The 15,401-nt window shown below is 31.6% G+C and overlaps 1 protein-coding gene across 2 annotated transcripts in view; it reads right to left on the bottom strand.

Moving 5' to 3' along the window:
• Positions 1 to 227: 227 nt before the first annotated feature.
• The window catches only part of Nup54 (nuclear pore complex protein Nup54), a 56,369-nt gene continuing 41,195 nt past the window's right edge, over positions 228 to 15,401 (bottom strand). For both annotated transcript variants that reach the window (XM_035370683.2, XM_035370682.2), the window contains exons 9-11: positions 9,718 to 9,945; positions 9,387 to 9,497; positions 228 to 870 (exon numbers count right to left, since the gene is read on the bottom strand). In XM_035370683.2, coding sequence (XP_035226574.1) covers positions 754 to 870; positions 9,387 to 9,497; positions 9,718 to 9,945 — 456 coding nt within the window. In that variant the 3' untranslated portion in view covers positions 228 to 753. The remainder of the gene's footprint in view (positions 871 to 9,386; positions 9,498 to 9,717; positions 9,946 to 15,401) is intronic.

The following is a 15,401-nucleotide window of genomic DNA, read 5'->3' as shown; positions in this document are numbered from 1 at the left end:
CATAATTTTATGTCTTAAAAATTTGAATAAAAAGTATGATTTAAAGTCAAAGCAATATAGTAATTACTCTTTAAGATTCAAATTTTTATATGCTCAAATTAAGGAGTTAATGCTTATGCGTCAAATACATATAAATATTTGATGAAATTTTGAGATATAGAAAATAAATAAAAATTAATTTTTTTAAAGAAAACCAACCAGATTTCTGCAGCTACATATGCAAAATGTTCAGTCATATATATTTATTCTTCAGTATTTTGTTATTTTTCAATAATTTACATTTCATGATAAGTTCCATATTATTCCATATCAGTATCACATTTTTAAAACCAACAAAGCACAAATGTGTTCAATAATTTATCAAGTAACAGATAAAAGATTCCCAGCAGTGCAATCAAATGTGTAAATTTGCCATTGGATTACTAACATTTTCAAAATCGCTTCAATGAAAGGAACAGTTGTAAAAAAGTTGACCAGGATGCAACATAATGCATCTGAATATATTTAATTATCTACATTAAATTTCATTCTGTATCTTTCATTCTTTTACAAAACAAAGTAAACAATTTATTTACAACGTGTGTTATTTCACAGACATAGGTGTAATTAATTTTCACCACCATAGTAGGAATAATATGGATTTAAAGGCACTAGTCTTCATGAAATCTCAGCTAGGAAACATATACAAATGAGAATCTCTATTTTATAGCTATTGGTTAAGATTTTTCTTCTTTTATTTATTTTTAAATAAACTCATCGCCTTCTACTTGTTTCTTCTTTCATGATTTCTTCAATTGTTTTCAGATCAGCAGTATCTTCCTTTATAATATTAATTAGAAGTGCTATACCTTCTTGTTGTGCCAGCAATTGCTAAAACAAAAGGAACTCATTAATTGAAATGCAATGAATATATCCACTGAACAGCCAAAACATTATAACCACTTACTCAATAATGCAATGTACGAACTTTAGCCTGCAAAACAGCTACAACTCACCTTGGCATGGATGCCACACATTCTTGAAAGATGACTGGAGGCAGTCATCTACCAACACTGCTTAGACATTTGGTAAAAACCAAATACCTAAGCAGCTATTCAAGCAAAGTCAAGATATTAAGACATGGTGGTGTTTGAGTTTTGAGCTTGCTGCTCCATGACAACCCAAATGTGCTTAAGATCCAGAGAGTTAGGTGGCCTGGCCATTAATTAGAACTTGTGCTTACGCTCCTCGAACCACTCCAACACAATTCAAGCCTTGTGACATGGAGCACTGTTCTGCTGGATGATCATTTCCAGTTGGGAAGACAGACGCTATGTAAGGGTGCAACTGATCTGCAATTATGTTCAGATAGTCCACAACTTTCATGGTCTATTCTAAAACAACTAAGGATTCCACAGCCCCATGAGAAAGTCCGTCCCCCAAAGCATAATACTGCCACCATCCACCCGTATATAACCTGTTGTATGGGTGGGGAGTTTGCCTGTAATATGGTGTACCCTGACATGACCATTGGCATGATGAATGAGAAATCATGGTTCATCCAACCAGGCAACTTTCTTCCACTTATCCATGGTCCAGTTTCAATCTTCTCAGGATCACTGAAGGCATAGTTGATAATGATGCTTAGTCAACAGAAGCATATGAGTGGGACATCTTCTGCACAGTCCCATATCCAACAGTGTCTGCTAAACTGTGTGTTCCTAAACACTTGCACATGGACCTGCGCTGTATTAGGCTGTCAGCCAAACCACTGTCTGGCACCAATTTTGCTGTACCAAGCGCTCTTTGAGTTTTTTTTTTTTTTTTCCCCCTCTGATGATGTGTGGACATCCAAAACATTGGCATCTACTGCTGGTTTCACCATCAGTTATCCACTTTGCATAAATATTAATGGCAGATAGTGACAAACCTACCAGTCATGCAGTTTCAGAGATACTCGTTCCGAGTCTTCAGGCCATTACAATCTGCCCTCTACCAAATTTACTTAGATCAGCAGCCTTTCCCATCCCTTGCGAAAGTAACTGCAAAAATGATTTCTTACCTTCTCCAACAGCAGTTAAATACTATTCTCACTAAATTATGTGCCCTCCAGGTCATCCAGATAAGTTCATTGAAAAATGTGGGGTATGGTCATAATGTTTTGGCTGGTCAGTGCATACTCATTTTGTAAACAATACATATATTTATTTTTGCAAACAATACAACACATACATACTAATTTCATTCAGCAACAAAATTCATTAGTTACTTGACATTAATTTTAATAAAATCAATGCATTTTAAATGATGGCACAAGCACTGTTTATCATGTCCATAAATTATTTACCAACAATACACTATTCCAACATTATAAAACACAAAATGCAATTGATTAAAGACAAATGAGATTTAAAACAAATTTATAAGATACTGTATATAAAAACAATGAAAGGAAAGACTAAAGTTATAAATGATAATTAATGCTAATGGTTTCAAAGAAATTTAACTTACTAATATTAAACTTTTGCCATACTACTGGAAAAAAAAAAAAAAAGAGTTACAAAACCAAGCCTGACCAGAAATGAAAGATTCAAACATTTGATAATAAAACACACTGGCGTTGAACATCTAAATGGCTATAATTCAGATATAATATACAGTCTTTAACAACTGCATCATAAATTCAACTGATGGAAAAAAAAATCTTCAATGAATGAATATAATGAATTTGATGATGAAAAGAAAGGGAGAAAAGATTGCCATCTGTTATGGCAAAGGGAATACTTTCATATGCTTTATCAAAAATGAAAGCAATTTTGCTTCACAAAACAGATAATGAAGAAGCTATTTTTTGTTTTGTAGAAATGGCAGTAATTTGCTTGCATAGTAAGTAAATAGAAAAGATTTCTAACATATTACAGTTTTAAATTTTAATTTAATGCCAGTTGTGCAAATTAAGATCAAATGATTTAAGTTTAAAACAAAACAATAATAAAATATAATGATTTCATTTTGGTATGTCATAAGTTAAATTTTCTCTTGCTAAAGTGTGACCTTAGTGAAGAAATTATATTACCTAAGCATGAGCCAATAAAGATAGCTATACAAATTTTTCTTCAAGTTGTAAAGATAACAGTAACTTATTTCCTTTAAAACAATAATGATTTGAATCAAACTTCAGAGCTACAGTACAAACTCCAAAATCTGGACTCGTCAGGACTTCGTTCATTCCGGATTTGGGATTTTTCCGGATATTAGATAATTGGTTTAAATCTAGTAAGATGACATGTAGAAATTACAAAATTAAAAATATGAAATTGTGATTTATGAAATAATGAATTATTTATCATCTAAAGGGTAACAAAATTAAAAAAAAAAAAAAAAAAAAAAAAGCCTAATATTTATTTGTTTACCTTATTAAGCATTTCTTTCAATTTAAGTTGTTTTGTTTTTTTTTGTGCTCATACTTTCTCTTTAATTCTGTAGACAGACATAATCTCTTGTTTAGTTACATTGTTGAAGTCCTGTAACTGCATTCCGACTAACTTGTCAATGGAAATTTTTTCGTTTTCAGTAACTTCTCCATCACTTTCTTCTGGATCTAAAACCATACTACAGATTTCGCCATTCATTAATTTATTGAGGATTGAGAAGCATTGTCGTCATCACCATGAAAAACTTCTTTTATATCATCTCCATTTATTACCGCTTCTCCAAATTTCTTTACAAATCCATTAATTGGAAAATTTCACCTTTCCTTTGCAACTTCCGAAAACCTTTAAAATTAGGGACTATCATCATCAAATTTAACTATCATTCATTATATACATATTTGGCTATGCATCATGAGCTTGGAGACTAATGACAAGTTGTTCCGGTAAATTTTATCTTGCTTCTATCGTGCACTGAGACAATTAAGCCTGAATTGTATTAATTTAGTTATTTATTATACTTATGTCTGTTTCTTGCACATACTTAAGGCTTATCAGAGTTCTGAATAAATAAATTCCCACATACACTTAAGCCTTATTGAGGGCCAGCGCTAGATATCTTACCGCCTGATGCAGTCTCTGTCGGTCCTAAATTCTGCCGCGCAGTGCAGCCATACAAGCACTGGCATTGGTTCTGGGTTTATGCGAGTAATAAATCAGTTATTCTTAATTCAAATAGCCTTAAATGTAGTCTTTTGGCCTATGAGTATCATTAAAAAATCTATTTTTAGCATATAAAAAAATTTGTTAAAGTTTTCGTCATCAACACTTTTTAGCACATTTAACTTAAATCTGTAATTATCGTCAAGCGTAATGTCAACATAAAAGGTTACCATACTCCTTTATTATTCAATTACTAACATAAAAAAAAATTTTAGGCATTGCTACATGAGTTATTACTCAAGTTGTCATGTGTTGATAAACATGCGTTGACGAAAGGAAAGTATAATAAATAAAGATTCGCCATGTTGGCATCAGGTGAATGGTGAATCTATGTGGAATGTTTCGGTTTGAAATGTGTGCCAATGCAGATACGCAGCAACGGAGCCAATTTACTGATCGTACAAGTTTTTGCTAAAATGATTGTTTCTTTAATAACAAGTTATTTTATTTAGTACCGAAGTGAAATTAAGAATCGGGATTCTGCAGATGTTTTATTATGCACAGAGGGGGGAATCAAATGCGCATGCAATAAAACCTATGAGAAAAATGGTTTTGAGGTCTGTATTTTAGATCATTCCGGATAATGGACGTCTGGGTTTTGGACTTTGTACTGTATTTATAAATTTACGAGGGCCATCCAGGAAGTAGATTACGTTTCCGTCTGTGTCCGCTAGGGGTGGGGCTAGCGCGGCCATCTTGGGGTCAGAGCGTTGCGCAGCTCAGTCTGCATCTAGCCGTGCTAGTGAGAGGTTCGTGCTGTGCTCCGTTCAGATACTGTGACGGTTTGAAATGTCTGCGTTAATTGAAAATCCCGCGAGCTGCGCTCAGTAATAAGGTTTCTGACTGCAAAAAACTGTAAACCGATAGAAATCTATCGGCAGCTTCGTGAAGTGTATGGGGACAACATTATCACTGAAGGTGGAGTGGGTCATAAGATTTCAAAATGGCCGAACCAATGTTCACGACGAAGATCGAAGTGGGAGACCCAGCATATGTGACCGCCGAACTTCTCGAAAAAGTCGATGCTAAAGTCCGTGAAAATCGAAATTTCACAATAACGGAACTTTCTTTGAGTTTTCCACAAATTTCGCAAAGTTTGTTGCACGAAATCATCAGCGAAAAGCTTGGTTACCACAAGTTTTGTGCAAGATGGAAGGCAAGAAGAGGTAACGAAGTGGTTGAAGGCGCAGGCGGCCGAATTTTTCGACGAAGGAATTTCCAAGCTCGTACATCGCTACGATAAATGCCTTAATTTGTACGGTGACTATGTAGAAAAGTAGTATTTGAGTGTGGCTTTCATCTGTATATAATAAAATTTGTTTCCTATACTTTGTTTATTTTTTTATTCCAAAACGTAATCTACTTTCTGGATAGCCCTCGTATAAAATGGCAGCTCACTTAATGAAAGTCATTAAGAACAAAATAGTATGTTTTTAGAAGTGTGATAAGAAAGAACCAAAATTACTACATTTAAGCAACACAAAAATAGTCAAATTATGGAAGAAAAAAAATGACTGCATTTTAAAACTGTATGAAAAGCATGAATATGGTGACAAAAATCAAAATTTTGGAAAAAAAGATTCTACCCCCCCCCTCCAAAAAAAAATCATGGAAATGACTAAAGTTTGTTAAGAAACAAGGCATTTTGATTCATCAAGCTGCTCAAAAACTACAGATATCAGAAACAAGTATTCATTAAATAAAGACAGATATGTATTTAAAATTTCTAAAATGAAAAGCATACGTTTAAGGTAGTTCAGAAAACAAGGGATTATATTTAATTGGAATTGGGTTAAAACTTTGCACTGATGATGATTCGAATGTTATATTTGATTTTAATCTCAGAGATGGCATTAAATGTTATAATTCAATATTTTCTAACTCTATCCACGTACATTTCAGGATAATACTTAAAGAAAAATTCACAAGAAATGGAAGGGTATAGCACGCAATAAATAAAGATTGTAAACATTTCTAAACCAGTCTTTTTTTTTTTTTTTTTTTTAATGAAATTCAATGCACAAAAGAAAATTTTGAATCTTTTCATCAGCTGGATTCAGCTACCTGCCATTGTTCAAAAGATACTGTTAACTATTTGAAACCACCACAAAATCGAATTTGAGTCCAAACCAGATAATACTCCAAACTTAAAATTAAGGCTTTGGGGTAATATTAAAGTCAACTATCCCATGGGATAAAAAGGAAAGGGAATCTATAATTTGACACATTTGAAGAGAATTTACCTTCAGAGTTATCATTTTCTAAAGAAACAGAATTGATGCACACAAGGACAGCTAAATCTTCATAAAGTGTATTAAAAAAGTGATTTATGCAGTAACTTTAAATGTGTAACTCAATGAATTAACTAAATAGTACTCTGATTAAGTTTTAATTTTATAGGAATTATAACTTTCAAAGATCCACGATAGGAAGAGAGAGAGAGACAGAGAGCTTTTACTTGCACATAGAGTCCAAAATTAAGATCGTTTTTCTTTATAATTTGGAATTAAAACAGTATTAGCAATAATAGTATACCGAGAGGATTTCTCATTAATCTTCATATATGACAAAACTAATTATTTTGGGAAACAAAGTGTCTGATTTAGAGAAAGTTTAGGACAGATTATCAACTTCAGAAGAATTACACTGTCAATAATGACTAAAGATTAATAATTTTCTGTACATCAGAAGAAAATTTTGCAATAACTGGTTTTGCTTACTCAAATGGAAGATTTCTCCGCAACAACTCATTAAAGGAAAACATGATTGAACTAGGCAGAAAAATATTATCAACTTCAGGAGGAAAAAGAAAATACAGCACAAGTATGGTTAAAATGCAAAGGAAAAATTAAAATGCCTATATATTTAGTGCACAGAAATACGTGTTAAATTATAAACAATGCAGTAAAGCAGAATGATAAAATGATATTATCTGCTCTTGCAAATCTTGGCAAAGGTGTACACAAATTTACAAAATTAACAATAGGAAGTAATAGGAAGTATTAATGAATTATTTTTAGTGAACTGAAAGAATAAGTGATGTTAAAAAAAATTTTTTTTTTTTTTTAACTACACTAAAAAGAAGTTGAATGATTTTTGGGAATCAAGCAGTATAGCTTTTATTTTAAAGATCTGACATACCAGCATTTAGGATAATGATTTGACAAAGTTTGACTTAGCAATAATTATATCTAGATTTGAATGAATTTCTTATAAAAAATTGTTTTTAACTACACTAAAAAGAAGTTGAATGGTTTTTAGGAATCAAGCAGTATAGCTTTTATTTTAAAGATCTGACATACTAACATTCAGAATAACGATTTGACAAAGTTTGACTTAGCAATAATTATATCTAGATTTGAATGAATTTCTTATAAATGATTCTTCCCTTCTGGATTAAAATTAAGAAACAATTACTAAGTATTGAAGACAGCTATTATGAATAATTAGATAATGGATTGTTTGTTTTCAGATATTTTGTTAAATTTAGAAGCTTTTTTAGCTGAAGCAATTATTTTGTAAAGCAAGATTTTAATACCTGGGGAGGGGACCTGAAAGCTTTCAGATTTTATATTATGCCCAAAGGGGTGTTTTTTTTTTTAACATTTTAAAATAAAATTCAGTTCAACAGCAAATATAAATAAATATCACAAAATATTTAAATATAGCATACCTTTAGAATTTCCTCTCATGTGGTCTATTTTTTTGGGGGGGGGGGCACATGAGAAGAAATAGACAGTCTCCTGCGGTGGAGATAAAAATGCTATTTTCCGTACAGTGTTGCCATTGCTTGCTTTGAAATCGTTGAGTTTGTTAGTCAAAAATTCCTTACAGTTTTACAAAATATGAAATGGAAAATAGAAAAAATTCGAAATTTGGGTGTTCGTGTGGAGGATTATATTATTCAAAACTGATGGCTCAAAGTACTGTCTTTTTTATTCCAATGCGAGAAACATACATTCATACAGATTCTTCATTATTTAATTTCTTTAAATATAACACAGGGCGATAATATTTGGTGGCAACAATTTGAAAAAGAATTTGAAATGGGCATTTACAGTGAAACAATGCAAAATGTCATTTTGAAAGTAATAATCCTGGGGTACCGCCCGTTTGGATTAAAATGAGGAACGGGAAAAGAGATTTCAATATTTTATTTTGATCTTCTGATTAATATGAATTAAGAGATTTACCTACATACATATATTAACTAGGAATTAATATTTAATATCATTAAAATTTTAAAATAATGACAAAAATGACTTTAGAATGAGGATTTGAAATTTGAAAGCAAAAATTGCATTTTTAGTTTCTTGGCATTTGGTTGTTCCAACACATTTTCATTACATTTATTACACTTTTTTATTATACATATATTTTTTACAAGAGTGTGTAAAAGAGAGCAAACTGAAAATTAAATGCAACAGCTTCAATTTATTTTCAGATTTTTTGAAGAAATTGATGGCACTGGACATTTTATGATTCCATTGGCAGCAGCAGCTGAATCATTTTCAAAGCAATATAATTTTTGCTCCATGAAATCTAAATTCATTCTTAATTTTTTTTTTTTTTTTTTTTTCTGTTTTAAATATGCTTAGGTACTTGGTACTGATTTTGTCTTAATTTTTTTTAAAATTATCATGTATTATTTCTGCATTAAAATTCTTTTTTCTCTTTATCTATGCAATGAAAAGTGGTAGAATTAGGAAAGACATCTTTATCCATCATTGATGAAGATTAATTATACTGCACAAAACACACTTTATTGTATAATGAATGATTAATGTTTGAAATTAAATTAGGAAGCATGCAGAAAACAACAATGGTGTTCAAGGCACCTATATTAGGTACATTATTTTATTTCTGATTATATTATTGCGATATAAATGTTGGTTTAAATCTCACTAGTTTCATCTGCTTTCATGTTTTTGTTGCTGAATAATTCTGATACTTGGCAATTTAAAACTAATGTTCATTATTTTTTACCATTTCCATTTATTATTATTAAAAAAGGAACTCAATAATAACATGATGATATATAGGATGAAATAGACATATTATAAATGATGAATAAAGAATTTTCATGCAAATAATTTGCACAAATTTTACTAGTTTTACTTTTTTCTTAAAAGACAATCTTTTTGTTCCTTTTCTTTTCCTTTTTGGGTATGTGTGTGTACGAGTGACAGAAAAAGAGAAATCAGCTAAGCCTTTCAATAAAAATATTATTCACATAAAATATAAAATTATTACTTCTTTTATTTCTTCTCTAGAAACTTCATCCATACTATATCGCTCTCCCTCAAATGTTGATGTTTGATAATTCTGCATCCGAATCTGTGATGTGAGTTCTTTTAAATGACCCTATGAAATTAACAACATATACTTACATTTAGTGAAAATAATAACACCACAGAATAATGAACTTACATTATGAATTTTATTAATTGCATCATTCAAGTTTTTTGCAGGAACTTTTTAGATGAATTTTATTAATTGCATCATTCAAGTTTTTTGCAGGAACTTTTTAGAGTTAAAAAAAAAAATAGATTTGATACTTTTATTCCAAGATATATTTCAATACCTTAAACTGAGTAGGTGCACTAAGTTCTGCTTGAATAGCTTCTAATTTAATTCGTAATTGTTCCTCATCTGCTTGAATAGCATAACCCATTTTCCTTATAACTTCTTGGTGAACTAAAACTTTAAGAACTCTATGCTGTAACTCTAAAAGTTTTCTCTTGTGCTCAGCAATCTTGGCAACTGTTGTTGTGTGATTACGATTCAATTCTGCAATGTCATCAGAAATAATCTGAAATGCAAAATTAGTTTGATACATGCAATATACTTACTTATGATCTTACAATTATGTGCATTTATACCAGAAACATTTCATTATATTCTGCTTGAATAGGCAAATAGTAATAATCTACCTCAGTAAAGCAAATGGGAGCTATTTGATTTAAAAAGGTACCTTACTGAAGGATGTTTTATGATGAACTGACTTGCATGCACATTACTGAATAATAATAATAAAATGAAAATCCAATACAGCTAACTTATTCAGATACCAAGAATCAAATTTGGAATAAACTATCAATATTCAAAGGTTTTATATATTCAACTACACTGAATACCAATAAGTATTTGGACACCTATGCAAATGACGATATCTGCGATCCCAAGGTACGTCACGGACTCCGCCGGTGTATATCGTGTAGGAAACAGCATCGCATGCAAGCTGCCTCACAGTTCGGAGCTCTCTGATTTCGAGAAAGGTATAATTATCAGGCATCACAAATGTGGCCGATCCTTAAGGGACATATCTAGCGATCTGAAGTACCCAATATCGACAGTGGCCTATGTGATTAAGAAGTGGAAGGTGAGCGGTGATTGTCGGAATGTGCCCCCGAATTGGCAGACCAATGAAACTGGAGGATAGAGACCGACGAGTGCTCTTCAGAGAAATTCGGAAGAACCGCACCCAACCGATAGCCCTCATCCGTGAGGAGTTTCAACAGGCATCCGGGAATATTGTTTCAATGCATACCATCCGTAAGGAAGCACATGTGCTTGGTTTTCATGGTCGTGCTGCTACCCATAAGCCTTTGATCACAAAGCCCAACCGCGCTACTCGGTTAATGTGGTGCAAAGCACATCCAAATTGGACCATAGATCAGTGGAAACGGGTTCTTTGGAGTGACAAATCAAGGTTCACCCTTTACCGTTCTGATGGCAGGGTCTGGGTCTTGCGTCTACCTGGAGAACGTCTCCTGCCAGAATGCATTGTGCCAACAGTCAAGTTCGGCGGAGGTGGAATTATGGTCTGGGGGTGTTTCTCCTGGTATGGGCTGGGACCCTTGGTCCCTATTCATGGTAAGCTCAACTCCGATGCCTACTGCACTATTTTGGATGACAATGTGCTTCCTACATTGTGGCAGTTTTACGGGTTGGACACCTGTTACTTTCAGGACGATAATGCCAGTTGTCATGTTTTGACGTTAACCAAGGCTTGGTATGGTGCCAACGGAGTTCATTGAATGGACTGGCCTGCTCAGAGTCCAGACCTGAACCCTAACGAGAACCTCTGGGACGAGTTGCATCGCCGAATTAAGGGGTGCACTATCCGTGCAAAATCGGTGAAGGAACTTCTATGTCTTCTCCAAGCTGAATGGAAGAAAATACCAAAAAGACTGTGGAAAAAGACAAAGACTTGTGGAAAGTATGCCCCAGAGGGTCCATGCTGTAATTACCTCTCGTGGAGGCTCTACCAACTATTGATTTTGAATATAGTTTTTCTTTTCTATCACAGGTGTCCAAATACTTATTGGTAGTCAGTGTATTAGATAGATTCTAACACAGTTTAAAGTTTTACAATCCATACAATTAACTTAATTTTAGCTTATTGCAGAATCAATGCAAAAAATTTTAAATTACATATATCAAAGAGAGAAAAAATTATTACTGAATATATTTAAAATTAGGAAGATAAAAAAGGGGGGGGGGAACTTTGTTATAAATTTTAAATAAAACTCTATTGATTTTGATGATGACTAGGCCCAAGTCCTCTTCTTTAGTGGGTAATAAATTAAAGTGGTGCAACCAGCAATGGGTGAAGCAAAGTGAAAATGAACATAGTGCCATCTGTTGAGGAAAACATGGGATATTACGATTTTATAATTCTAAAATCGAATTAAAGAAGTCTATTAAAGGAGATAAATTTTTGAAATGTGAAAAACTTCACGAAAATCCAATTCACCAACTGAAAAAGCTTTATGAATAATTTTGGCAGAACTAAAATCAAAATTGTGATTTAATGCCCAACTATGATCATCTATTGAAGATTTGTTTATTTTACCTTTTTGAACATACAATTCATGTTCCACAATATAAAATTTTAATGCTCTTTAGTATCGCCATTATATCTCAAACCACACTGATAAGATGTACTCTAAATTACCCAAGAATTTAAGTAAGATCTGGAATCGAATAATACATTTTAGTAACTACTAAATCAAACAACAAATTTTAATGAATTTTAGGGAAAAAAATTGGGTTTTGATGGATTGATTCTTATGGTTTTATTAGCCCCTAGATTCACAGTTTTTAAATTAACCCAATATATATATATATATATATATATATATATACATATAATTGAAATAATAACAGTTTAAAGAATTTCTCCCATACAACAATTTTACAGTGTGCTGTTCTGCTTGTAGCATCTAGAAAGTCTCTGGTTTGAACCCTAGCTAGCACACGGATTTATTTTTCAAATTTCTTCCTTCTACAAAAATAATACTTCTAAACTGATAAAAATAGAAACAACAGTCTAATGCTCTTGATGCTTATTTTATCTTATTTAACTTAATTATAATAAAGCAACTGAGGGCTATCTGCTTAAAATGAGGGATGCCTTCATTGAGGACTTTCTATATGAAATAGCTCATACACATGTTACAGATGGGAAAACCTTGAAAATACCCATGTGCTAGAATTCTAAACCCAGACCAAGTTACCAGTATTCAGCTATTTTACCGCTCAGCCACTGGTGCTCTTGATGTATTATAAGAACATGAGTTTTGTACTTGCAGTTGGAAAATTGAACATATTTTTCCAATTACAGTGAAAAGTCGTTAATCCGGACTTGTCGGGACTTTGGCGATTCCGGATTATCGATTTTTCCGGATTATAGATCATCAGTTTAAATCGTGTAAGATAGCATGCAGAAATTCTAAAATTAAAAATATGAAACCATAATTTATGAAATAAAGAACAATTATGATCTAAAGGGTATCAAAATTTACAAAAAAAAAAAAAAAAAAAAAAAAAAAAAAAAAAAAAAAAAAAAAAGCTTAATATTTATTTGTTTATTTTATTAAACATTTCTTTCAATGTAAGTTGTTTTAGTTGCTTCGTTTCATGTGATAATACTTTCTCTTTAATTCTATAAACAGACATCATTTTTTGTTCACTTACAAAGTTCTGCTGTTCAAGTCCTGTTAATTGCTGTGCCGAGAATACTGACTAACTTGTCAATCGAAATTTTTTCGTTTTCACTAACCTCTCTTCTGTCACATTCTTCATGTCTTTATCCATTTTTTGCAGCAATTCCACTTTTTGTTTGATGGACATCTAAACATACTTTTGTTTTGTACGATCCTTTGGCAGCTCCAGAATCAAAAATTCTATTTGACATAATCGAAAGTTCAAGTTTACTTGTTTAGTATTGCTCTTACAGTCTGCAAAAAATAATAAGCCGGATCCAATTCGAAAATTAAGGAACAACACAATCAACAACATTAACTGAAATAGATAATTAGATAATTTTAGCTTACACCGTCCGTTATACATAAAACGCGCACGTGAAAACGTATTCTGCGCTTGCGCACACGCAAATGCGCAGTCGTAAGAGGTCTTACGCGCACGCGTAAACGCCTATGCACATGTGTCAACGCGGAGCATGCGCAGAAAGTTTTTAGCTTTGAGGTCCGGATTATAGATCATTCCGAATTATGGGTGTCCGAATTAACGACTTTTGACTGTATTATATTTATATAGAGGTATTGTACACTTTTTCATATAATATTTTCAGTCAGTGTTACTTTTAGAGTAGTTACCTAATAAAAAAATAAAGTTTTATAAGTATTTACATACATAAGTTAGTTTTCAGTATTAAAAAAAATTTCGTTTTTCTTTGATTAGAATAGTTAAGCATGTATATATTGATTTCATACTTCACTGAATTAAGATTATTTCCCATAATTCATTGCAATCTTAAATTTTATTATTTTATTATTCAGTGTAATAATACGAAATTATTTTTGAAGGATAGAATTGGTAAAAGTTTTGAAATTTGAAAAAAAAAAAAAAAAAAAAAAAAATAATGGTAAAGAATTTTTAAATAAAATTGTGCAGAACAGTTCACAATTACATTCATATTTACTCAGCTATATTTTCTCAAGAATGTTTATGGATCAATAGACATGCTTAAAAAGGCAAATATTAGAAATCATATAAGAAATTACTTTAAAGTAGAAATAAGCTTTTTAATAGAACTTTGAATATCTGGAATGATCTGATCACAGTCTGGGCAACAAGTTTGCTAATTCATTTATTGTTATGCTCACATGAGACCATTATTTTTTTATTCACAGAATGTTTTTTCATCTACGGTTTTACAGCTATGAAATTTAAAGATTTTAATCTCTGTAAAATAAAATACAAAACAGATATTCTGTGGAAAAATTGAAATGTAAAATTCTTTTTATTTACCAAAATGCACAACCTATTTCTACTTCAACTAAAAAAAATATTAATTTTTGTTCATATGGCTGGCTCAGTCAAAAATAAACATAAACTTCTCCCTCCCCCAGGAATAAAAATTAAACAGTATACTTTTTTGCATAAAACAAAACATTTATTTTTCTGAGTTCAGTCAAAAATAGTTAGCCTATTTGAACATTCCAAAGCAAACGAGGGATAGTTTCATGAAAGGCTTTTTAAGGGAAATTGGCTTGTGTTCCCTTTGCACATGGAAGAAAGCTTTCAAAACACCTATGATGCAGCTAGGCTGTTCACTTATATTCAAACCTAAACTAAACTATTAGTATTCAACTGTCTTCACCATTTGGCTATTAGCAAAGGTTCGAAAAATTGCGAACACATAAATGAATAAATAAGTTTAATTTTCAATATTAGGTTTGAGAGAAGATCAAACAGTTCAGATAACTGGAGCTTTTAATATCTGCAGTAAGACAGCCCTTACTATAGTTCTTGCGTTCTGCAGTTTTAGTTTCCCATTTAAAAATATACTTGATCGGTTTTTAGAAACAGACATAAAATGTTTCTCAGTATCGTTGGAGAAAGTCGTTCAATGGAATGTAACAATACATTCTGTGCAAAATTATATGGGGGGGGGGATCTTCTCTTACAAAATGCTTCAATTTTATGATACATATGTGCATAATATATACAAAATTTAAATTTAAGCATGGCTTTTATAATTTATTGATATTGTGATTTTTTTTTTTTTTTTTTTTTTTAATACTGAACCCAAGTTTTACATAACTTTGCAATCAAATGGTTTATGCTTACACAATTTTGTCACATTTTAGAAAAGTACTTAAAATAAATAGATGATATATCAGGCTAAAGAAAGTGGATAACTCTCATAAGAAAAACTAAAGGAGAAAGAAAAAAAAAAAAAAAAATTCACAGATCACATTTTTAAAATACTCTAATTAGCTTATTATAAACTAAATA

Source organism: Stegodyphus dumicola, chromosome 8 (genome assembly GCF_044657685.1).
Source record: "Stegodyphus dumicola isolate Sdum_Otavi_A_Nest chromosome 8, ASM4465768v1".
Lineage (NCBI taxonomy): Eukaryota > Metazoa > Arthropoda > Arachnida > Araneae > Eresidae > Stegodyphus > Stegodyphus dumicola.
Note: the sequence above shows the minus strand (reverse complement) of the source record. Positions and strands in the feature narration are given on the sequence as shown.